This window comes from Oreochromis niloticus, linkage group LG3, assembly GCF_001858045.2.
Source record: "Oreochromis niloticus isolate F11D_XX linkage group LG3, O_niloticus_UMD_NMBU, whole genome shotgun sequence".
Classification (NCBI taxonomy): Eukaryota; Metazoa; Chordata; class Actinopteri; order Cichliformes; family Cichlidae; genus Oreochromis; species Oreochromis niloticus.
Window position 1 is genome coordinate 73,976,276 of NC_031967.2, and position 17,055 is coordinate 73,993,330.

General features: G+C 42.8%; 1 protein-coding gene across 1 annotated transcript; it reads right to left on the reverse strand.

Annotated features, from left to right (window-relative positions):
* Positions 1–4,090: 4,090 nt before the first annotated feature.
* LOC102080206 (P2Y purinoceptor 14-like) lies at positions 4,091–5,587 on the reverse strand. Its single transcript, XM_019356688.2, has 2 exons — positions 5,149–5,587; positions 4,091–5,050 (listed from the first exon to the last, which is right to left on the reverse strand). The coding sequence occupies exon 2, from the start codon at positions 4,978–4,980 to the stop codon at positions 4,441–4,443; it is 540 nt and encodes a 179-aa protein (XP_019212233.1). The 5' UTR covers positions 4,981–5,050; positions 5,149–5,587; the 3' UTR covers positions 4,091–4,440.
* Positions 5,588–17,055: the final 11,468 nt, after the last annotated feature.

Below are 17,055 nucleotides of genomic sequence, written 5' to 3' on the forward strand. Positions count from 1 at the left end.
TCGCTCTAATAGGATATTATGATCAACAGTATCAAACGCAGCACTGAGGTCTAGCAGGACAAGCACAGAGATGAGTCCACTGTCAGAGGCCATAAGAAGATCATTTGTAACCTTCACTAAAGCTGTTTCTGTGCTGTGATGAGCTCTGAAACTCTTCAAATAAGCCATTCCTCTGCACATGATCTGTTAGCTGTTTGACAACTATATCTGCTGGGTATCCAGCAGATATTCGCTGGGTATCCATGTGCCATCATTGTTGATGATTTACTCATTGGCAGAAAAACCATGAAATAACATGACGACAACCTGAGAAAAGTCCTTGATCGTGCCAGAGAAGTAAACCTGCGACTAAACCCATTAAAGTGCAAATTCCGGCTGAATCAGGTCAGTTAAGTCGGACACATTTTCACAAGCGAGGGACTTAAAGCAGACCCTTCCAAAACAGCTGCAATCAAAGAGATGCCAGTTCCATCAGATGTCCAAGCCCTGCAGAGGTTCCTGGGGATGGTCAGTTATCTTGGAAAATTCATTCCAAACTTCAGCCATCTGTCAGCCCCTCTGCAACAGCTCACACACAAGGACACCGAGTGGATGTGGGACACACAGCATCAGACTGCGTTTGAAGCACTTAAAGAGCACATGTCTAATCCACCTGTTCTGTCAAATATGACGTCAGCAAACCTGTGACACTAACATGCGATGCATCACAGTATGGTCTTGGTGTAGCTTGCTTACAGGAAGTGCAACCTGTAGCATATGATTCACGTACTCTGACAGACACTGAAACCAGATATGCTCAGATAGGAAAAAGAGCTACTGGCTGTTGTTTTCACATGTACAAAGTTTCATGACTACATTTATGGCAAGCCTGTGGTCGTAGAAACAGACCGTCAGCCACTGGTCACCATACTAAAGAAACCTATTCACGCCGCACCAGCCAGATTACAGAGGATGTTGTTAAGGCTCCAATAATACAACATCACGCTCACATAAAAATGTGGAAAACAAATGTATCTGGCTGACACGCTGGAGCTCCCAGCAGATCCACCTTCCAGCAGTCTGAAGAAGAGGACAACTTTGATGTCATGACGGTGAGCTGCATCTGTTTTTCACACCTGGAGGAACTTAAAGTTAAATTAACTTAAAATTGACCTGCTAAAGGATTTGACATCAGCAACAGTCATCAAGAAGCTGAAAAGACACTTCTCAGTTCATGGTGCTCCACACACTCTGATCTCAGACAATGGAAGGCAGTTTACGAGCCAGCGTTTCAAAGACTTCGCTTCACAGTGGGACTTTCAACATGTCACCAGCAGTCCAGAGTATCCTCAATCCAATGGGCTTGCTGAGAGAGCAGTGCGCAGTGCTAAACAGCTGATGGAGAAATCTCACAGAGATGGCACTGATGTATTTCTCAACCTGCTGAATTTCAGGAATGTTCCAAGTGATGTGAACCTGGGTTCCCCTGCAGAACGACTTCTATCCACACAGACTCGAACTACACTCCCAATCACAATCAAACTGCTCAAACCAAAACACCGTGAATCTGAGAGAGTGAAAGCCCAACTTCTCAACAAAAGACTGACTCAGAAGGTTTGTTATGACAGATCCAGCTGACCACTTCCACCTCTTGAAGGACAAGTAGTGCGGTTACAGACCCCACAGGGCTATGACCGCACAGGTGTGGTGAAGGAACTTTGTAAAGAACCTAGATCCTACCTGGTACAGTCAGATGGGAACACTTACAGGAGAAATCGCAGACATATATTGCCTGTATCTGAGGTTGTTACTGTTCAGAAAGACACTGATCATCATCATCATTGTGATGGACTGCAGGTTGTGGGTCAAAACAATGATGTAGAACAGTTTAAAGACAGCACTCATGTTGAGAGCTCTTCTGATGTTGTTCATTCCAAGAGTGATGGTGTTTACAGGACACGCTTTGGTCGTGTATGCAAACCAAATCCAAGATATAGGGATTAATTGGGTACTAGTTAAAACACAGAACTTGTTCAGGTTTGATATTTGATCCAACAGTAACTGATGTCCACGTTTCAAGTTAAATTCAGTTTGAGGTAATTTTCAGTAGTAATCATATTTCACTTTATACAGCAAAAGGATATTTTGTCATGTTTATTTCTTCCATCTGGTTGCAAATTTAAATGTTCCTAAGGATCAGTGTATGTCACCTTTAATGCTGTGATTATTATTATTTAGCATGCATTACACTTTATATCTGGTTAGGGATGTACTAAAGAAGGGGGATGTAGATAACCTGCTGTCAGTTTGGTATTTTGTCCTAATCCGCTTGCCGTACCTCCGTGTAGGTCTGTATATGTTATATGTTTTGAGTGGTGTATGTGACATTCGGTTATTGAATCCAAGCATGTAAGTTCTCTGCTGCTCTGCTAGTTAATAAAACCACGTTAACTGAATCAACTGCTTCATCATTGTCATACTGGTGAACATACAACACCCATGCCCTTTCATTCACTGAGTGGCGATTCATCAGGTGAAGTCAGATTAAAATTAGAAATAAATTAAAATGTACCAAAGAAAAGCGATCTGTTTCCTTTCATCACAGACAGCGCTGTCTTAAAGCTCCTCACCTGCCAATTAATGTTCATCCAGCTTTCACATTGCTGCCATCTTGTGGCCACAGTGGACCATTGTCAAAGATGCATTTATTTCAGTCTGGCTGGAGTTGGGCGAGCTGCGAGGGCAGCAGCATGTTTCTGATGGTTTGTATGTGCGCACTGTGAATAAACTGTTGCTGTGTGAGTGTAAACTGATGGAAGAGCAGCATGCGAGGTGCTGTGCTGCCTCAGCTTTCACTGCTGTGCTATGAGTTACTAACTTAGTATGAAAGCACAGTTAGAGGGCAGCAGCTCTCACCATCTCTGATTATAAAACAGGCAGGTTAAGCAGGTGCAGGCTCAGCAGCACTTTCAGATTGGCATCTATGAGAATGACTAAATGAGTGGGTGTTTAACCCACTCCACATTACTTTTTCATTCAATGTTTTTTTTTTTTTCATTTCAGTGTTGTCTAAGGGCTATGGTTCTGTATGTATGATTTTAACACTAAATATTTTGAACAGCATTTTGCCACATGAGAGAAAAGCTGCAGAAAATCTGACATTTTCTTTGAACTGTTACTCTGAGCTTTCTTTGAGTTGTTTAGTTAAATTCGGAGGATTAAATATCTTATATACTCCCTTGGATAACTTTTCTTACTTTTTATGACCACTTATCCAACCAGGCTTTTGTTTTGCAATAGGAGAGGGGCAGGGATCACTCTGGGCAGGCTGTCAGTCTGGTAATAAAGTATGATTTCCAGACGTCATTGCAAAAGAGGATGTGACTGCAGGTCATACCATTGCTGTTACTATTCAGGGTATTACAGTGTTCTCATTTCCCATGAGGTATTTAAAAACAACAACAACAAAAACCCCAACTTGTTAGAAACTGTCAGCAGTTTCCAGCAGCTCTGTGGTCATCTTTCCTGTTTCGGAAAAACACCCACTATTAACAGCAGAAGATTAAAAAACAATTTATCAAAAGGTATCAAGAGATTCACACTGCGTCACAGTCAATGCACACTCTTATCAGCTTTGTGCTGAGAAATGTCGTCAGTGTCAGCGTCAGTGTCAGTGTCAGTTCAGCGGAAATTGGTGGAGGAAGGAGTTGCTGTGGTTTTACATACACAACATGCAAACATACAAAAGTAGACAAAACATACATTCACCTCAAGGCGCTTTATATTGTAAGATATTGACCCTACAATAATGCAGAGAAAACCCCAACATCAACTCTTTTGAACAAGCACTTAGCGACAGTGGGAAGGAAAAATTTAACAGGAAGAATCCTCCGGCTGAACCAGGCTCAGGGAGGCTCTGGTTGGGGTTGAGGAGAGGAAGACAGACAAGGAAACACAGACACATGAACCCTGAAGGACTTGTTTGGTCTTTATTTTAAATGTTTTCTTCACAGCAAAACAAAACTGTGAAAGTAATGTTTTTGCGAAAAAAAAGTTAAGTAGCATTTTGGGTTGTGAATAATAGATTTTTTTCTTTTTATTTTTTCTTGCAATATTAAACTTAAAGCTGTTTGATTTTTCTTTTTTCTAACTAATCAAGATTTGGTACTTATTCTTTTATTAAATTTGACCATAGGCTGATTAAGCTTCTTCATGGCTCCATAGCTGAAAGCTAGCAACATGAACTTATGATATCTGTGTGGGAGTGTGTTAGTGTTGAGTTTAGACTCATAATGATATTTCAGCAAAACCTCCTGTGGTTCATGAGTGCTTGGGATCCATGACCTCACTGGTCTAATCTGACTCTAAAAAAATGTAAATCTTTCAAGTTCATGAAATGTTGACCTTTTACTTACAGCTCATTGGTTTAAATTGTTGCTGTAACACCTGCTTCTTGCTGCTCTAATTCTCCTGGTTTGCTTGTTGGATGTTTGTCCTTATTGACACCATCCTCCGATTCACCTGAGCCCGAAAACTCTTACAGAGGAAAAAGTAAACAAGAGGGTCCAGACAGACGTTGAAAACTGACACCATGGTGGCCGCCTCCATCAGGTAGTACAACACTGGTTCCACAGAGCAGGTGTTCAACAGAAAAACAAATGGCACTCGAACCAGGTGATAGGGGACAAAACAAACACAGAAGATGCTGACCAGCACCAACATGTTCCTGCGAGACTTCACCAGCTTCTCAGAGGAGGCCAGCTGACTCTGCTGTGCCTGGAACACCCTGCGGGAAATGCTGTAGTAGAAGAAGACCAGGGATATGGAAACCAACAGGAAGATGATGGTGCAGAGGGTGTGGATGATTTTAAACATCAGACTAACTGATGCACTAAAGAGGAGCCCACAGTGGTTGGGGATAGAGGTCAGAGGTTTCTGGGTGATGAAAAACAGGATGGTGTAAGGAACTGATAGAGCCAGGAGACAAATCCACGTGACCATGGAGACAATGTTGGCAGCTCGTACTGACTGTAGGACATGAGTTCCTGAAGGTCGGACGATCTTCAGATACCTGAATAGAGAAGACAAAGGAGACAGTAGATAACTTCAGGAATCAGTCACAGTGGAGCCAAATCTGTCATTTTTGGTCAAACTTTTATATCAAATTACCGTAAGTTTTAACCATTGGCGCGATCAAAAAATTCCAACTGTTCCTGAAAGCATCAATTCTGTGTTTTTTCAGTGATATTAGGATCATTACAGTAATCCCAGACAGGGCACCACATCCAAATCTCAGCAAGAAACACAGAAAACAAAACAGCAAACTGCAAAAATAAACCAGTATTTTTTTAAAAAAATAATCCAAATGCCTGAATAAATGCCCGTTTTCTGTAGAACTCCGTCACACTCACTGTTTTCTCAACCAACCTTCATCTTCACGGGGGTGCTGCAACACAGTGCCTGAGATTACCATACTGAACCTAATATCACTGAGTTGCTGCTTTCAGGAACTGTTGGAATTCTTTCAGTTGAGCAAACGTTCAGGAGTTACAGGAATTACAAATGTAGAAAGGTTTGCACAGTTTGCTATGTTAAGCCAATTAGGTATTAGAAGAAATGTGGTAGCAGGGAGGTTGTTCCATCCTTGCAGAAGTCCACTCTGCAGGTGGGGGAGAGACACAGGAGAGGTGGAGAATAAACCTAACCTGGGTGTCTGTTGTCTTGTGTAGTCTGGAGATGATTGACTGTTGGGGTGGGTATAGTTTCCTCTGCGGTGGGGTGGGGTGGGCTTCCCCAGGTCCTGTGGGGCTTAGCGGTGCTGCTGCCATTGGCCCCGGTCTGGATGGGCCTGGGCTCCCTTGCCTTGGTGGGTACTAGAGGACGGGGGTGCCTACTGGGGTCAGCGGGGGAGCTGGCCCTAAGGAGGGGCATCTTGCCCCTCCCTTCTTTTCCTCCTCATCCCCGGCTGCCTCCCTCTTCCCGCTCCACCACACCCACCCACACAGGTAGGGCTTTGGGGTGCGGGTGTGTCACCAGGGTGCAGGGGAGGCATTCCCCCCCCTCTGTCCCCTTCTGGCCACCTGTGCCTCAATTTTATCTCACAACTTAGACATCCACATTACTCACACTCTCATAACACACACACACATATATATATATATAGGGCCTTGAGGGTGACCACGTTAACGGCGTCCAGAGGACGGTCTGTGTATTCAACCCTACCTCTGGCGCCGATGCCCACCTCTCAATTTTAAATCCATGTAGACATTGAGGGTTCTCGGGAGGGGCCGTGCTAACACCTGCTGCTCTCTGGCAGCAGCACCATGCCCTCCCTTGTTTTAAATGCACTTTAGAACAACACGCAGCAACACTACACATGAGCGGGAGGAGGGAGGTATGGGGTCTTCACACACCCCCGTTCTCTACTAGCCATCGGGGCGGGGGGCTGGGAGGAGGTGTTGGCTGTCCGATTGGCCTCCCTGCTGCTGCGGAGCCTGGGGCGGTCTGCTTGCCTCCACCCCGGGGGAAAGGGTCACATCTCTTGGGTCTGGATGCCGTTTCCCCCTCTGGGGGCGAGGGTACGTGGACCCGGGGCATAGAGTATGTTTGGGGAGTATGATTGTGTGTACATGTCTATGTATGTCTATCCCTACGTTGGGTGAGTGCTGAGTGTTTGTATATGTGTGCATGAGGGTGGGAATGGATGTTTGTATCTGTGTGTGCCTGTATGTCTGTGTCTATATGTCAGGTCGGGTCTTAGACTCCACCTCCCTGGGAACTCCCAGGCGCTCCAAGTGTGGAGGCCTATCTCCCCTCATCACACTCCCTGCTGGTAACTGATGCCCTCAGGGGTTGGTGCATTGGTGGTTCTTGGTGTCCGGGGCTGGGCGCTCAGGTATGCACCAGCTCACTCCCGGTGGCTACTTGGCGGGGCCTGGTGCCTGTCGCTCAGTCAGGCCTCTTCCGGGGCAAAGGGGGCTCTCGGGCCTCCGGCCTCGGGGCCTGCAACTCGGTTCACTCTGGCACAGCTGGCTGCTGGCAGAGCCGGCGGGCACGCCAGTGCAGCCCCCTCTGGCTTCTGCTCCGTGGCTACTGGGTGACCCCCTCGTCTGGGGATCTCCTCAGCCCTTCCGAGGAGGGTGGCACGGATGCCCCTCCGGTGGTGCTCCTTGGGCTCTCGCACTCTGGGGCCTCTGGATGTCTGGGGCCTGGATCTCCTCCATGCCTGCTTCATGCCCTGGGGGACGGGGCTATGGGCCTCCACACCCTCTAGCAGACCGTTACATGGGGAAACCTTTTGTATACAAGCGCACTGATCCACACAGGTGTACACACGGGTGTTCACTGTTCGTAGACATAAACTACACCTTTCTTAGCTGCTACTTCAAAGCACATTGTGCGCTGTCTGTCCTGCGTGCGGCACAACAACTTTCAATATTTAGTATTTACTGCTGTTCACACTTAGCTAGATTAACGTGATGGTGTTGTGTTTAGTATGTTGCTTTGTTTTTGTTTGGTTTTTTTTTTTTGCTTGTCTTCTCTCCTTTTTCTCTCAACAGGTGATCCAGGAGATTTTTTTTCTTTGTCTTTGTAAGTGCCCTTTCTCACTGTCCCTTTTCCCTTCTGTTTTTCTTTTCCTTCCTCTCTTTCTTTCTCCCTTTCCTATCCCCCAGTCATGTCTGTCCCATCTGTAACAACTGAAAATAAAATAAATAATAACAACAAAGGTTGATCAAATGGACCAATACGGCAATGCCATGATGATCCATTTGGCAAAATAAATCCATTTGGTATCCTTGTTGGTCTTCAGACAACAATTCTGACGGCTAAAGAAGCAAATGGGACAGACAAAAAAAACAAAAAAGAAGAAGTGTGATAGGAAGTCGCTTGCTCATGACTGAAGCAAGACATGGTTGTTCCTTCCAGTCTAAAGCCATCCACGGTATTAAATCCCTTTGAGTGGCAATATGATTAAGTTTCTTACTTGTGTTCAATTATCAGACAGGGTATATGATATTATTAAAGTGATTTGAACTGTATGATGTGTTTTATATGTCAATATAAAGACTTCCAATCCAACCTTGTGTTTATGTGACATTTCTGTATTTTGTATCATTTTAGTTTCACATTTTTTTGCATTAAATCCTGTTCAAATACAACATGTGCCTGTTCCTTGGAGGAAGTGATGCAAGAGAGAGTTTAGCTGGCAGTAAATCTCAATAGAGGACACAGGGTCACATTGGGTGCGACAGTGCATACACATTCATAATTTAGTCAGGAACACAGGGTTAGTGGTCATCAACACTTTTTGTAGTCAATAGCAGTAAAGGCTCCTTACCTGTTGGCAGCTACATAACACATAAATATGATGCTGGCGTACATGTTGAGGAACAAGGCAGAAGCTCCAAAGCTGCAGTACAGCCGCATAACAATGACTGATGTGCCACCATAGTAGCTGATGCGCAGTGGCAGAGAGAGGCAGAGCAGGAAGTCAGCAGCTGTCAGGTTCTTCAGGTAGACCATCAAACTGCTTGATGCCTGCTGCTGAGCTCCACAACAGTAAAACTTCAGGATGAAGCCATTGAGGAGTAAACCCACCTGAACAGACACAGAGCATGGAGAACAGGAATTTAGCACATGCACAGAGATCCTTTGTGCACTGTTAGAAATTTGACAATCTGAAGATTTGAAACTTACCACAAACAACAGACTGTAGACCAGCATAAAGAAAGGGTTGACTGATGTGCCGACAAGATCACAGGTCTCGTTCAAGGGCGAAGTCATGTTTTTTGTGTCAACCATGTTCCTGAAGTTGAAAAATAAATCCTTTTCATTCAGATCCGTCTTTCAAAGTGTCTGGCTTGATAGAGTTTAGTGTTAATCAAAGACCAATGAGTCACTTCCTCATGTTGTTTTACAAAGAGATTGTAACATGGCATTGCTCCATAGTCTATATGATGATATCTGAATCTGAGCAAGATGTTAAGCTGTCACATAAAATGGACAAAGTTTCACACTGGTTCAGATCTTCATGCCTTACACTGAAAATCAAGGAAACATTTGTATTTTACATTAAGTCATATCCAAGTATTTTGATGGGGAAGAAATAAAGAAAACAGTGAATGTTTAATATTTATGTTTTATCACAGATGATGAAAAATATGAAAATTTTTGATGTGAAACTACGGTTATTTTTGAATGAAGTATCAAATGTTCAGTTTCAGATCCTAATTTTATGTCCGTAGCATTCACGTTTTTATAATACTGCATCTCAACTGTTAAAACATTTTGTAATCTTTTCTCAGAACATATGAGCAGAGCTTTTAGTTCAACTGTTCAGATAACTGTACATGAAGTTTTTGGAAGAAACACCTGTGCCCACAGAGCAACTAGCAAGACTCGCCTGTATTTCTGCAGTTTTCAGTGAGCAGGGAAAGCTGCTCGAGTCGTTATGTCCTCTCAGTCAATATTCTTGCAGATCATGAAACACACAGTGATCACACATCTAACATGCAACCATTTCCTCTTAGTGTTTACTGCTTTGTATTCACAGGAAACAGACGCGTCTTTTTCTTATCAGTCACGTGTCTGCACTTTTTTCTTATAACTTATAGCAATAACTCTTCAACAACATGTAAAATTAATCGCATGCAATCTGGATGCAAGGCAGCAGCACAGAGCATTTCCACCTCCATGAAAATCTGTCTTTGATTTGAACTTTTGGGGGATGTGGATCTTTGATTTATCTATACTGCATATTTTTTCTAAAGGCTTGGGGATCAGTACTACATTCCTTCTTTGCTGCTCTTTGATGTTATCTTGAACTATTTCAGTCATCCTGCTCATCAGAACCAGCTGCATTAACACCTCCCTGTTGGTCTTCTTTTATAACATAGCCTTCTGCAGGATATTGCTGGTACAGAAAAAGCAGTATTTTCAGCCAGGTAAGTCCAATGAAGCCATTGTCATGGAGACCAGATAGGTAGCACAACTGCTGATCGATCGCGGAGTGGCTTCCTATTAGTGTTCATTCACTGAGTGGCGTTTCATCAGTCAAGGTGAAATCAAAATTAGAAATAAATTAAAAAAATACCAAAGAAAAGCGATCTGTTTCCTTTCATCACAGTCAGCGCTGTCTTAAAGCTCCTCACCTGCAAATTAATGTTCATCCAGCTTTCACATTGCTGCCATCTTGTGGCCACAGTGGACCATTGTCAAAGATGCATTTATTTCAGTCTGGCTGGAGCTGGGCGAGCTGCGAGTGCAGCAGCATGTTTCTGATGGTTTGTATGTGTGTACTGTGAATAAACTGTTGCTGTGTGAGTGTAAACTGATGGAAGAGCAGCATGCGAGGTGCTGTGCTGCCTCAGCTTTCACTGCTGTGCTATGAGTTACTAACTTAGTATGAAAGCACAGTTAGAGGGCAGCAGCTCTCACCATCTCTGATTATAAAACAGGCAGGTTAAGCAGGTGCAGGCTCAGCAGCACTTTCAGATTGGCATCTATGAGAATGACTAAATGAGTGGGTGTTTAACCCACTCCACATTACTTTTTCATTCAATGTTTTTTTTCTTCATTTCAGTGTTGTCTAAGGGCTATGGTTCTGTATGTATGATTTTAACACTAAATATTTTGAACAGCATTTCGCCACATGAGAGAAAAGCTGCAGAAAATATGACATTTTCTTTGAACTGTTACTCTGAGCTTTCTTTGAGTTGTTTAGTTAAATTCGGAGGATTAAATATCTTATATACTCGCTTGCATAACTTTTCTTATTTTTTTTATGACCACTTATCCAACCAGGCTTTTGTTTTGCAATAGGAGAGGGGCAGGGATCACTCTGGGCAGGCTGTCAGTCTGGTAATAAAGTATGATTTCCAGACGTCATTGCAAAAGAGGATGTGACTGCAGGTCATACCATTGCTGTTACTATTCAGGGTATTACAGTGTTCTCATTTCCCATGAGGTATTTAAAAACAACAACAACAAAAACCCCAACTTGTTAGAAACTGTCAACAGTTTCCAGCAGCTCTGTGGTCATCTTTCCTGTTTCGGAAAAACACCCACTATTAACAGCAGAAGATTAAAAAACAATTTATCAAAAGGTATCAAGAGATTCACACTGCGTCACAGTCAATGCACACTCTTATCAGCTTTGTGCTGAGAAATGTCGTCAGTGTCAGCGTCAGTTCAGCGGAAATTGGTGGAGGAAGGAGTTGCTGTGGTTTTACAGACACAACATGCTGATAGGTTTGTAGCTTGAACCTATTCGCTGGAACGTTGAAGGCAATGTAATCACACAGCAAGCAAGACACGAAGTAGGCAAAGTTCTTTATGTTTCACGTGCACGGGAGAGAACTGGACAGGCGCCGTTCCTTCGCTTGATCCCAGTTGCTCTCGTCCACTCTCCCGTAACACTGCTCTTTTATTGTGGTTTCATGAATATGCATAGGTTCATTAACATACGACATCTTATATAGGTATGCATGTGAACAAAGAATACCCTGAGTGTGTGTGTGTGTGTATATGGGGTCAAGATGTAACCCCAGGAAGACTCCCCAAAGCTGGTGCCAGGAGTCTAGCGGTACATCTGAACAAAAGGCTCTTAGACTCAAACAGATATACGTATGTTTGCTATACCATATATCAGCAAGAGAAGATACGACCTCTCCTAGGAGGTGTATGATCTATGCCAGAACACTCTGAAGAGGAGTGAACGCACTCCCCTCTTCATGCTACACAGAGTTGTTACAGACCTCCTAGGATGAGACATTCTTTCAATCTACAAATGATTATATACTTCTAAGCATATATGAGTAAATATTTCTAAGCATAAATGGCAATAAACAATACAAACCTAACATTTCCCCCCTTTTGACAATTATGCTAGAAAAGTCCCCAGTTATGATCACGTCATGTCTGACAGTGTCAATGCAACCATTTTCATACTCAGCATATGTAAACGTACACAGTCTGACAAATATATTAGCAGTTATCCAAATTCTCATTAATCTCATTCAATGGTAAACTGCATCCTACGAGCAAACAAATGAATCGTTAATGGTCAAAAGAGAAATTAACATTTTCAAGATCACTCCAGCTTGGTGGTGCTCCTCTGCAAGACATGTAAATCACACGTCTCTCTACAGGGTGGTTTAAGTTCTGCAGGGCGTCATAAATGTCTCTTCCAGTTGTTTCCATCACTGTTCATAGGACCAGAGTCCAAATGTATGTAGAATAGACATTCAAACATACCAGTTGAGTTTATTGTTTGTTAACATGGGTCTCAGCTATCGTGAAAGCTGCAGACCTCTTCAGCACTCTAGTTTTATGGCCTCTCTGCCAACCCCCATCACCTCACTTCAGGCCTCTGTCCTGTGGGGGATACATATGACTCCTCCATTGTCCATCCTCTGCAGGAAAACCCTCTGTGGAAAGGGTGCTGGATCCCGTTATCTTACTGCTGTTATGATTCCAGCAGTCTTCAGAGTGCCATCGTGTGCATAGTACAGTGACACAGCATTAGGTGATGTTCATAGGAAACTGCTGTCATCACCACCATAGCTTCTGGTTCCTGTGCTTCTCACAGAATCATGATGCCATCCTTGAACTCCCCCTGCTCTGTCGGTGGAGCTTGGCATGCTCCCCTCATCCTTCAGGTGCCCGTCTGTCGTCCACGATCTCCTCTGTTGGCCTCTGGAAAGCCCCCTTGGCACAGCTCTCATTCCAACGCAGCTTCGTGGTCCTTGCTGTGGTTGTGGAATCTGATCTCCCAATGGGCCCCAAACAGCTCGACCTTTGACCTCAACCACTGCCTGGGCGCAGTTATGCCTGGAATGGTTCTTGCTTCTCACTGGGCCTCTGAAGATTTCTCAGGAGATTCCTTTCAGCAATACTCTGACTGCAGCACCTGTATTTCCTTGCTAGGAGGAAAAACTTCTATTTGGAGAGCATGTAAAGCATCATCAAACCACATTCTTTAGTTCAGTGAGCTTCTTTTATGGACCATCAAAGTCTCATCTGAACACAGATGCACCACTTGCATAGGTTTAATACCCGCTGACTAACTGTTAATCACACAAAAATCATAAAAACATAGTTTAGAAAACATAGAAAACATGTCCCAGGCAACATCAGGGCGTCTCCCCCTCTGGAGTAGCTCTGTAACCCTGCAATAAAAGATGTTAGTGTGTTTTGCACAGTAAGTGTGCTCAACATCTGGCTCTGCCTAGAGCCATCATACACACCATCATGGCCTGGAAAACAAGATCCGGAAGTGAAATCAACCTTCACACTGGTAAACAATTGTATCATAAGAGTAATAAAGCATCAACAGGACAAGTATCATGTGCAGGTTTTCTCAAATCAGTAAACTACAATTATTGGCATAATTTGCCTCAGACATGGATCATCCCATGTACTCAGTTAACATTAATGTAATCGGTGACTTCCCTTAAGCAAAGTCACTCCATGTATTTAACACTAGGAGCTCAGTAGTGGCCAGCTAATGAGCCCCATATTAAACTATTCCTTAAACACTGCATCTCTTAGTTGCTTTCTCATGTTACTTGTCCGTCTCTGCTGAATCCTCTACATGCACTCTTAGAAAAACAAACATTAGCAACACACATCGACAATCCTGGAGGTCAGGCACAAATTGACAGGTTCCAGAGGTGCTATAAAAAGACCATAAAGACCATAGCTGTGGACAGAAGTGGCACTAGTTTCAACACAGGGAATGGTTTACATGTTATTCACATCATCAAAGTAACCTTTAACATTTCCCCAACAACACAGTGTAACAGCATCACCAACTCATAACCTGTAAGCACAGTCTTCTTCACACGTAAACCCAGAAATCCTGTAGTAGAAAACATCAACCAGCTATCCTGGTATAAATCACATGAAGACTGTAATGCTGTAGAAATGTTAGCGCTGCGCAGGTGTATACACCCTTTCTCACAGTCACCTCCGTGAGCAACACAAGGTAGTGAATAACACCCCTGGTAGATGCGCAGACACAGAAAGTGACATTTAAAAGGTTAAATCATCACGCAACCTCGAATGTTGTTGTCATCTTTCCGCTCCTGTAAAAAGAAACACACATAGATTCATCTGCACCTTTGTCAGGTGGGGGTTAACTTCGCACAGTGATGTCAGTCAGTCTGTCAGCTTCTGTCCGCTTTTACCAGTCAGTCAGTTTTTTTTTCTCTCACTCATTCATTCATGCATTCATTCATTCTTTCTTTGCTGACAGTGGGAATTACCGTCGCATTTTCATTTCCACTTCTCAGCAAAATGACGTCATTTCAAAAAGAAAAGAAGAACTTTATATTGGATTATCTCGCTTAATCCTTTTTTTGGGTAGGGACCTATTCTCTAATTGTCCCATATAAGTGACTTTCTCCAGAGCCCATTTTAATGTGGAGAAACTCACTTGCAACAATTTTCTCGACGACGTGTCGTATAGCGCTTCCGTTCTTATCGTGCAGATCTGCTCAAACAGAGATTATCAATAAAACCTTCAGTGCACTGTGAAAGTATCAAAATAAAAAGGCCTCGTTAAGTCATGACACATGCTCCTCATCTCAGGAGGGTAAATCATACTATTAGCATGATTTATCATACCATCATACTAATTTGCATATCAGCTATTAACCCACTAAGTTGACAGGACAACAGAAATGCATGTTCAAAATATTATCATAGAAACAGAATTTTCCCTCATACAGTAAAATATTTTGTGCTGCATCAATCAGGCAGAAAGCATCTCCCAATTTACTATATTAACAACTAAATTTATTTTCTGATCACTGGTTGTTCAAACCAGAATCTTTTCTTTTCCCACAAAAATTAAACTGTTGTCCTGCAACATAGTTAGTTAATTGTCAGCATTGGATAAATTCAGCATTTGATAACAAGCGTCTGTTAAATTTACACTATTTTAACACTGATGAGAGATAACAAGCTGATTTTCATTGCATGTGTGTTTGTGTTATTAGGCAGGTTTAATCAATGTCTGTGGAGCTGCATCTCCAGCAGGGCATGTTCTTAAAGCTGCCTTTCCTACACACTTCTCTGCTATTATTTGATCATCATTTTCAACTAATGTGCTATGAGTCCACTGGTCTTTGCATCACACGAGGTGACTTGGACAAGATGATAAACAGGCTCACATACTCAAGATGGTGTCTAATCTTCATGAGCTCTCTTGTGTTTGTGTTAGTAGGGTTAATGCATGTTCTGCTTGTGTGTGTGATTTTGTATATGTTTCTTTTTGCAGTGTTTCAGATTCCTTCACAATTTTCCACTTAAGCAGTCAGTTTTCTTTTCCCCAGGTTTGCTAACCCAAATTTTGATTTCCCACATTAAACAACAGCTTTCCTCTGTGTCCTTACCTCCTCTCACTCTGTTGTCCTCTCCCACTTCAACAGTCCAACAGCCGGCAGTTCTCCTTCAGCTTTGTCATGTGTTCCACTGTCTCTTCTTGCCATTTTACTCCGAAAGTGGCAAATGTCAAACTCCAACAGTCTCCTCAGTTCTCCTCAAACGTTCTTTTCACAAGCACAGTGACTTTGCAGCTTGTTGGAAACACAGTGTCATTCATCCAATCAGTCAGGATGATGGTTTGCTCTTCTTCTCCACTGCTGTTTGTCCACACTGCTGCTGCTTGCTGGGTCTCTTTGCTCAGGACTTTGCTGCTGTCTCTTTATCTGCCATGTTATTGCTCTTTGGAACTGCATTCCTTGTCTTCAGGGAGGAGTGAGAGCTCGCTTGTGAGGATGGGGGACACATGGTGCTGTAAATAAGTTAGCCAGAACCTTGGCCTGAATGTTTCCAATGATGTTAAACTATAACTTTATTCCGACTGCTGCATGTGGAAAACTGATCCAGATCTGCTTTTCATCTGAAAGTGACAAAACTAAGACATTTTCATTATTATTATCACTGCTTAACCAACACACATCTCTCCTTTCTTAAAAGCAGAAAATGAGATTGTAGTTGTTCTTGGCTAATAAACACAAAACCTGTTTCCTATTATTTTTCCATCTACAATATAGATTTTGTCTCTGTTTTACTCTTTTTTTCTTTACACTAGCTGGTGACCTGCAGAATCACCACTCTCACAATTGGAGACAATTACGTTTACACAACGCACACACACACTGCGACGTCAGGCACATTCACACTCACTTTTTTCATCTGCATAAATAAAACATATGGCTGATGATATGTGCCATGGTGATCCATAAGTATGATCACAAGTTTATTTAATTATTTTTCAACCCAACAAAGCAAATAAACAAAAACATGATGCTGATGCTATGAACACTCTACACACGAGTCAAGATCCAGGAAAACTGCTGCGCATCTGAAAGAAGAAGCTGAACTCACGGATACGCTACATACTCGAGTTATCATAGTTCTCTTCCCCTTTCTTTGATGAGTTCTCAGCCAGCTCCCGATCTGATAATGTGTAGCTTGCTCATCAGCTCAGAAGAGACCGCAACACAACCTCACACAGTGGTTGCATGCTTTGCCCACAGTGGCAAAGACTTACATTTTCATATTCAACTCAGCTTCTCTATCATGTAGTTTTCAGCTGTTTCACACAGGGTTCAGCATAATAGTTGTTTTCACAGGTGTGCTCTATATCTCAACAATGGCTCATAATAAGACGACAGTCTTACAAACAGGTTAAGTGCCTCTATGCACTTCATTAGTTAGAATATTTGCCTATTTTACTTCATCTCATATGTCATTGTACTGAATTTGAGCAACCTTAAGCTTAATGCAGATTACTTTTAACACTTATCCACCTCAATCAAATCTGTGGTCTGGAGTACGGCTGTTGTTGATCAGGGCAAGCTAAAAAATAAATAAATAAAAAAATAATCTAAACGTGTGTGTATTGGCAGTTTTGACGGGTACTAATCATTTATTACAGGTGGGGTTACTCAGGCTTGCGCTTAGGACACTCTCTAGCATAGTGACCCCTTTCTCTACATGCATAGCATTTCTCCTTCCTTCTGTCGCGTTCCCACCTAAATCCCCGCGGGCCTTCACCTCTCTTAT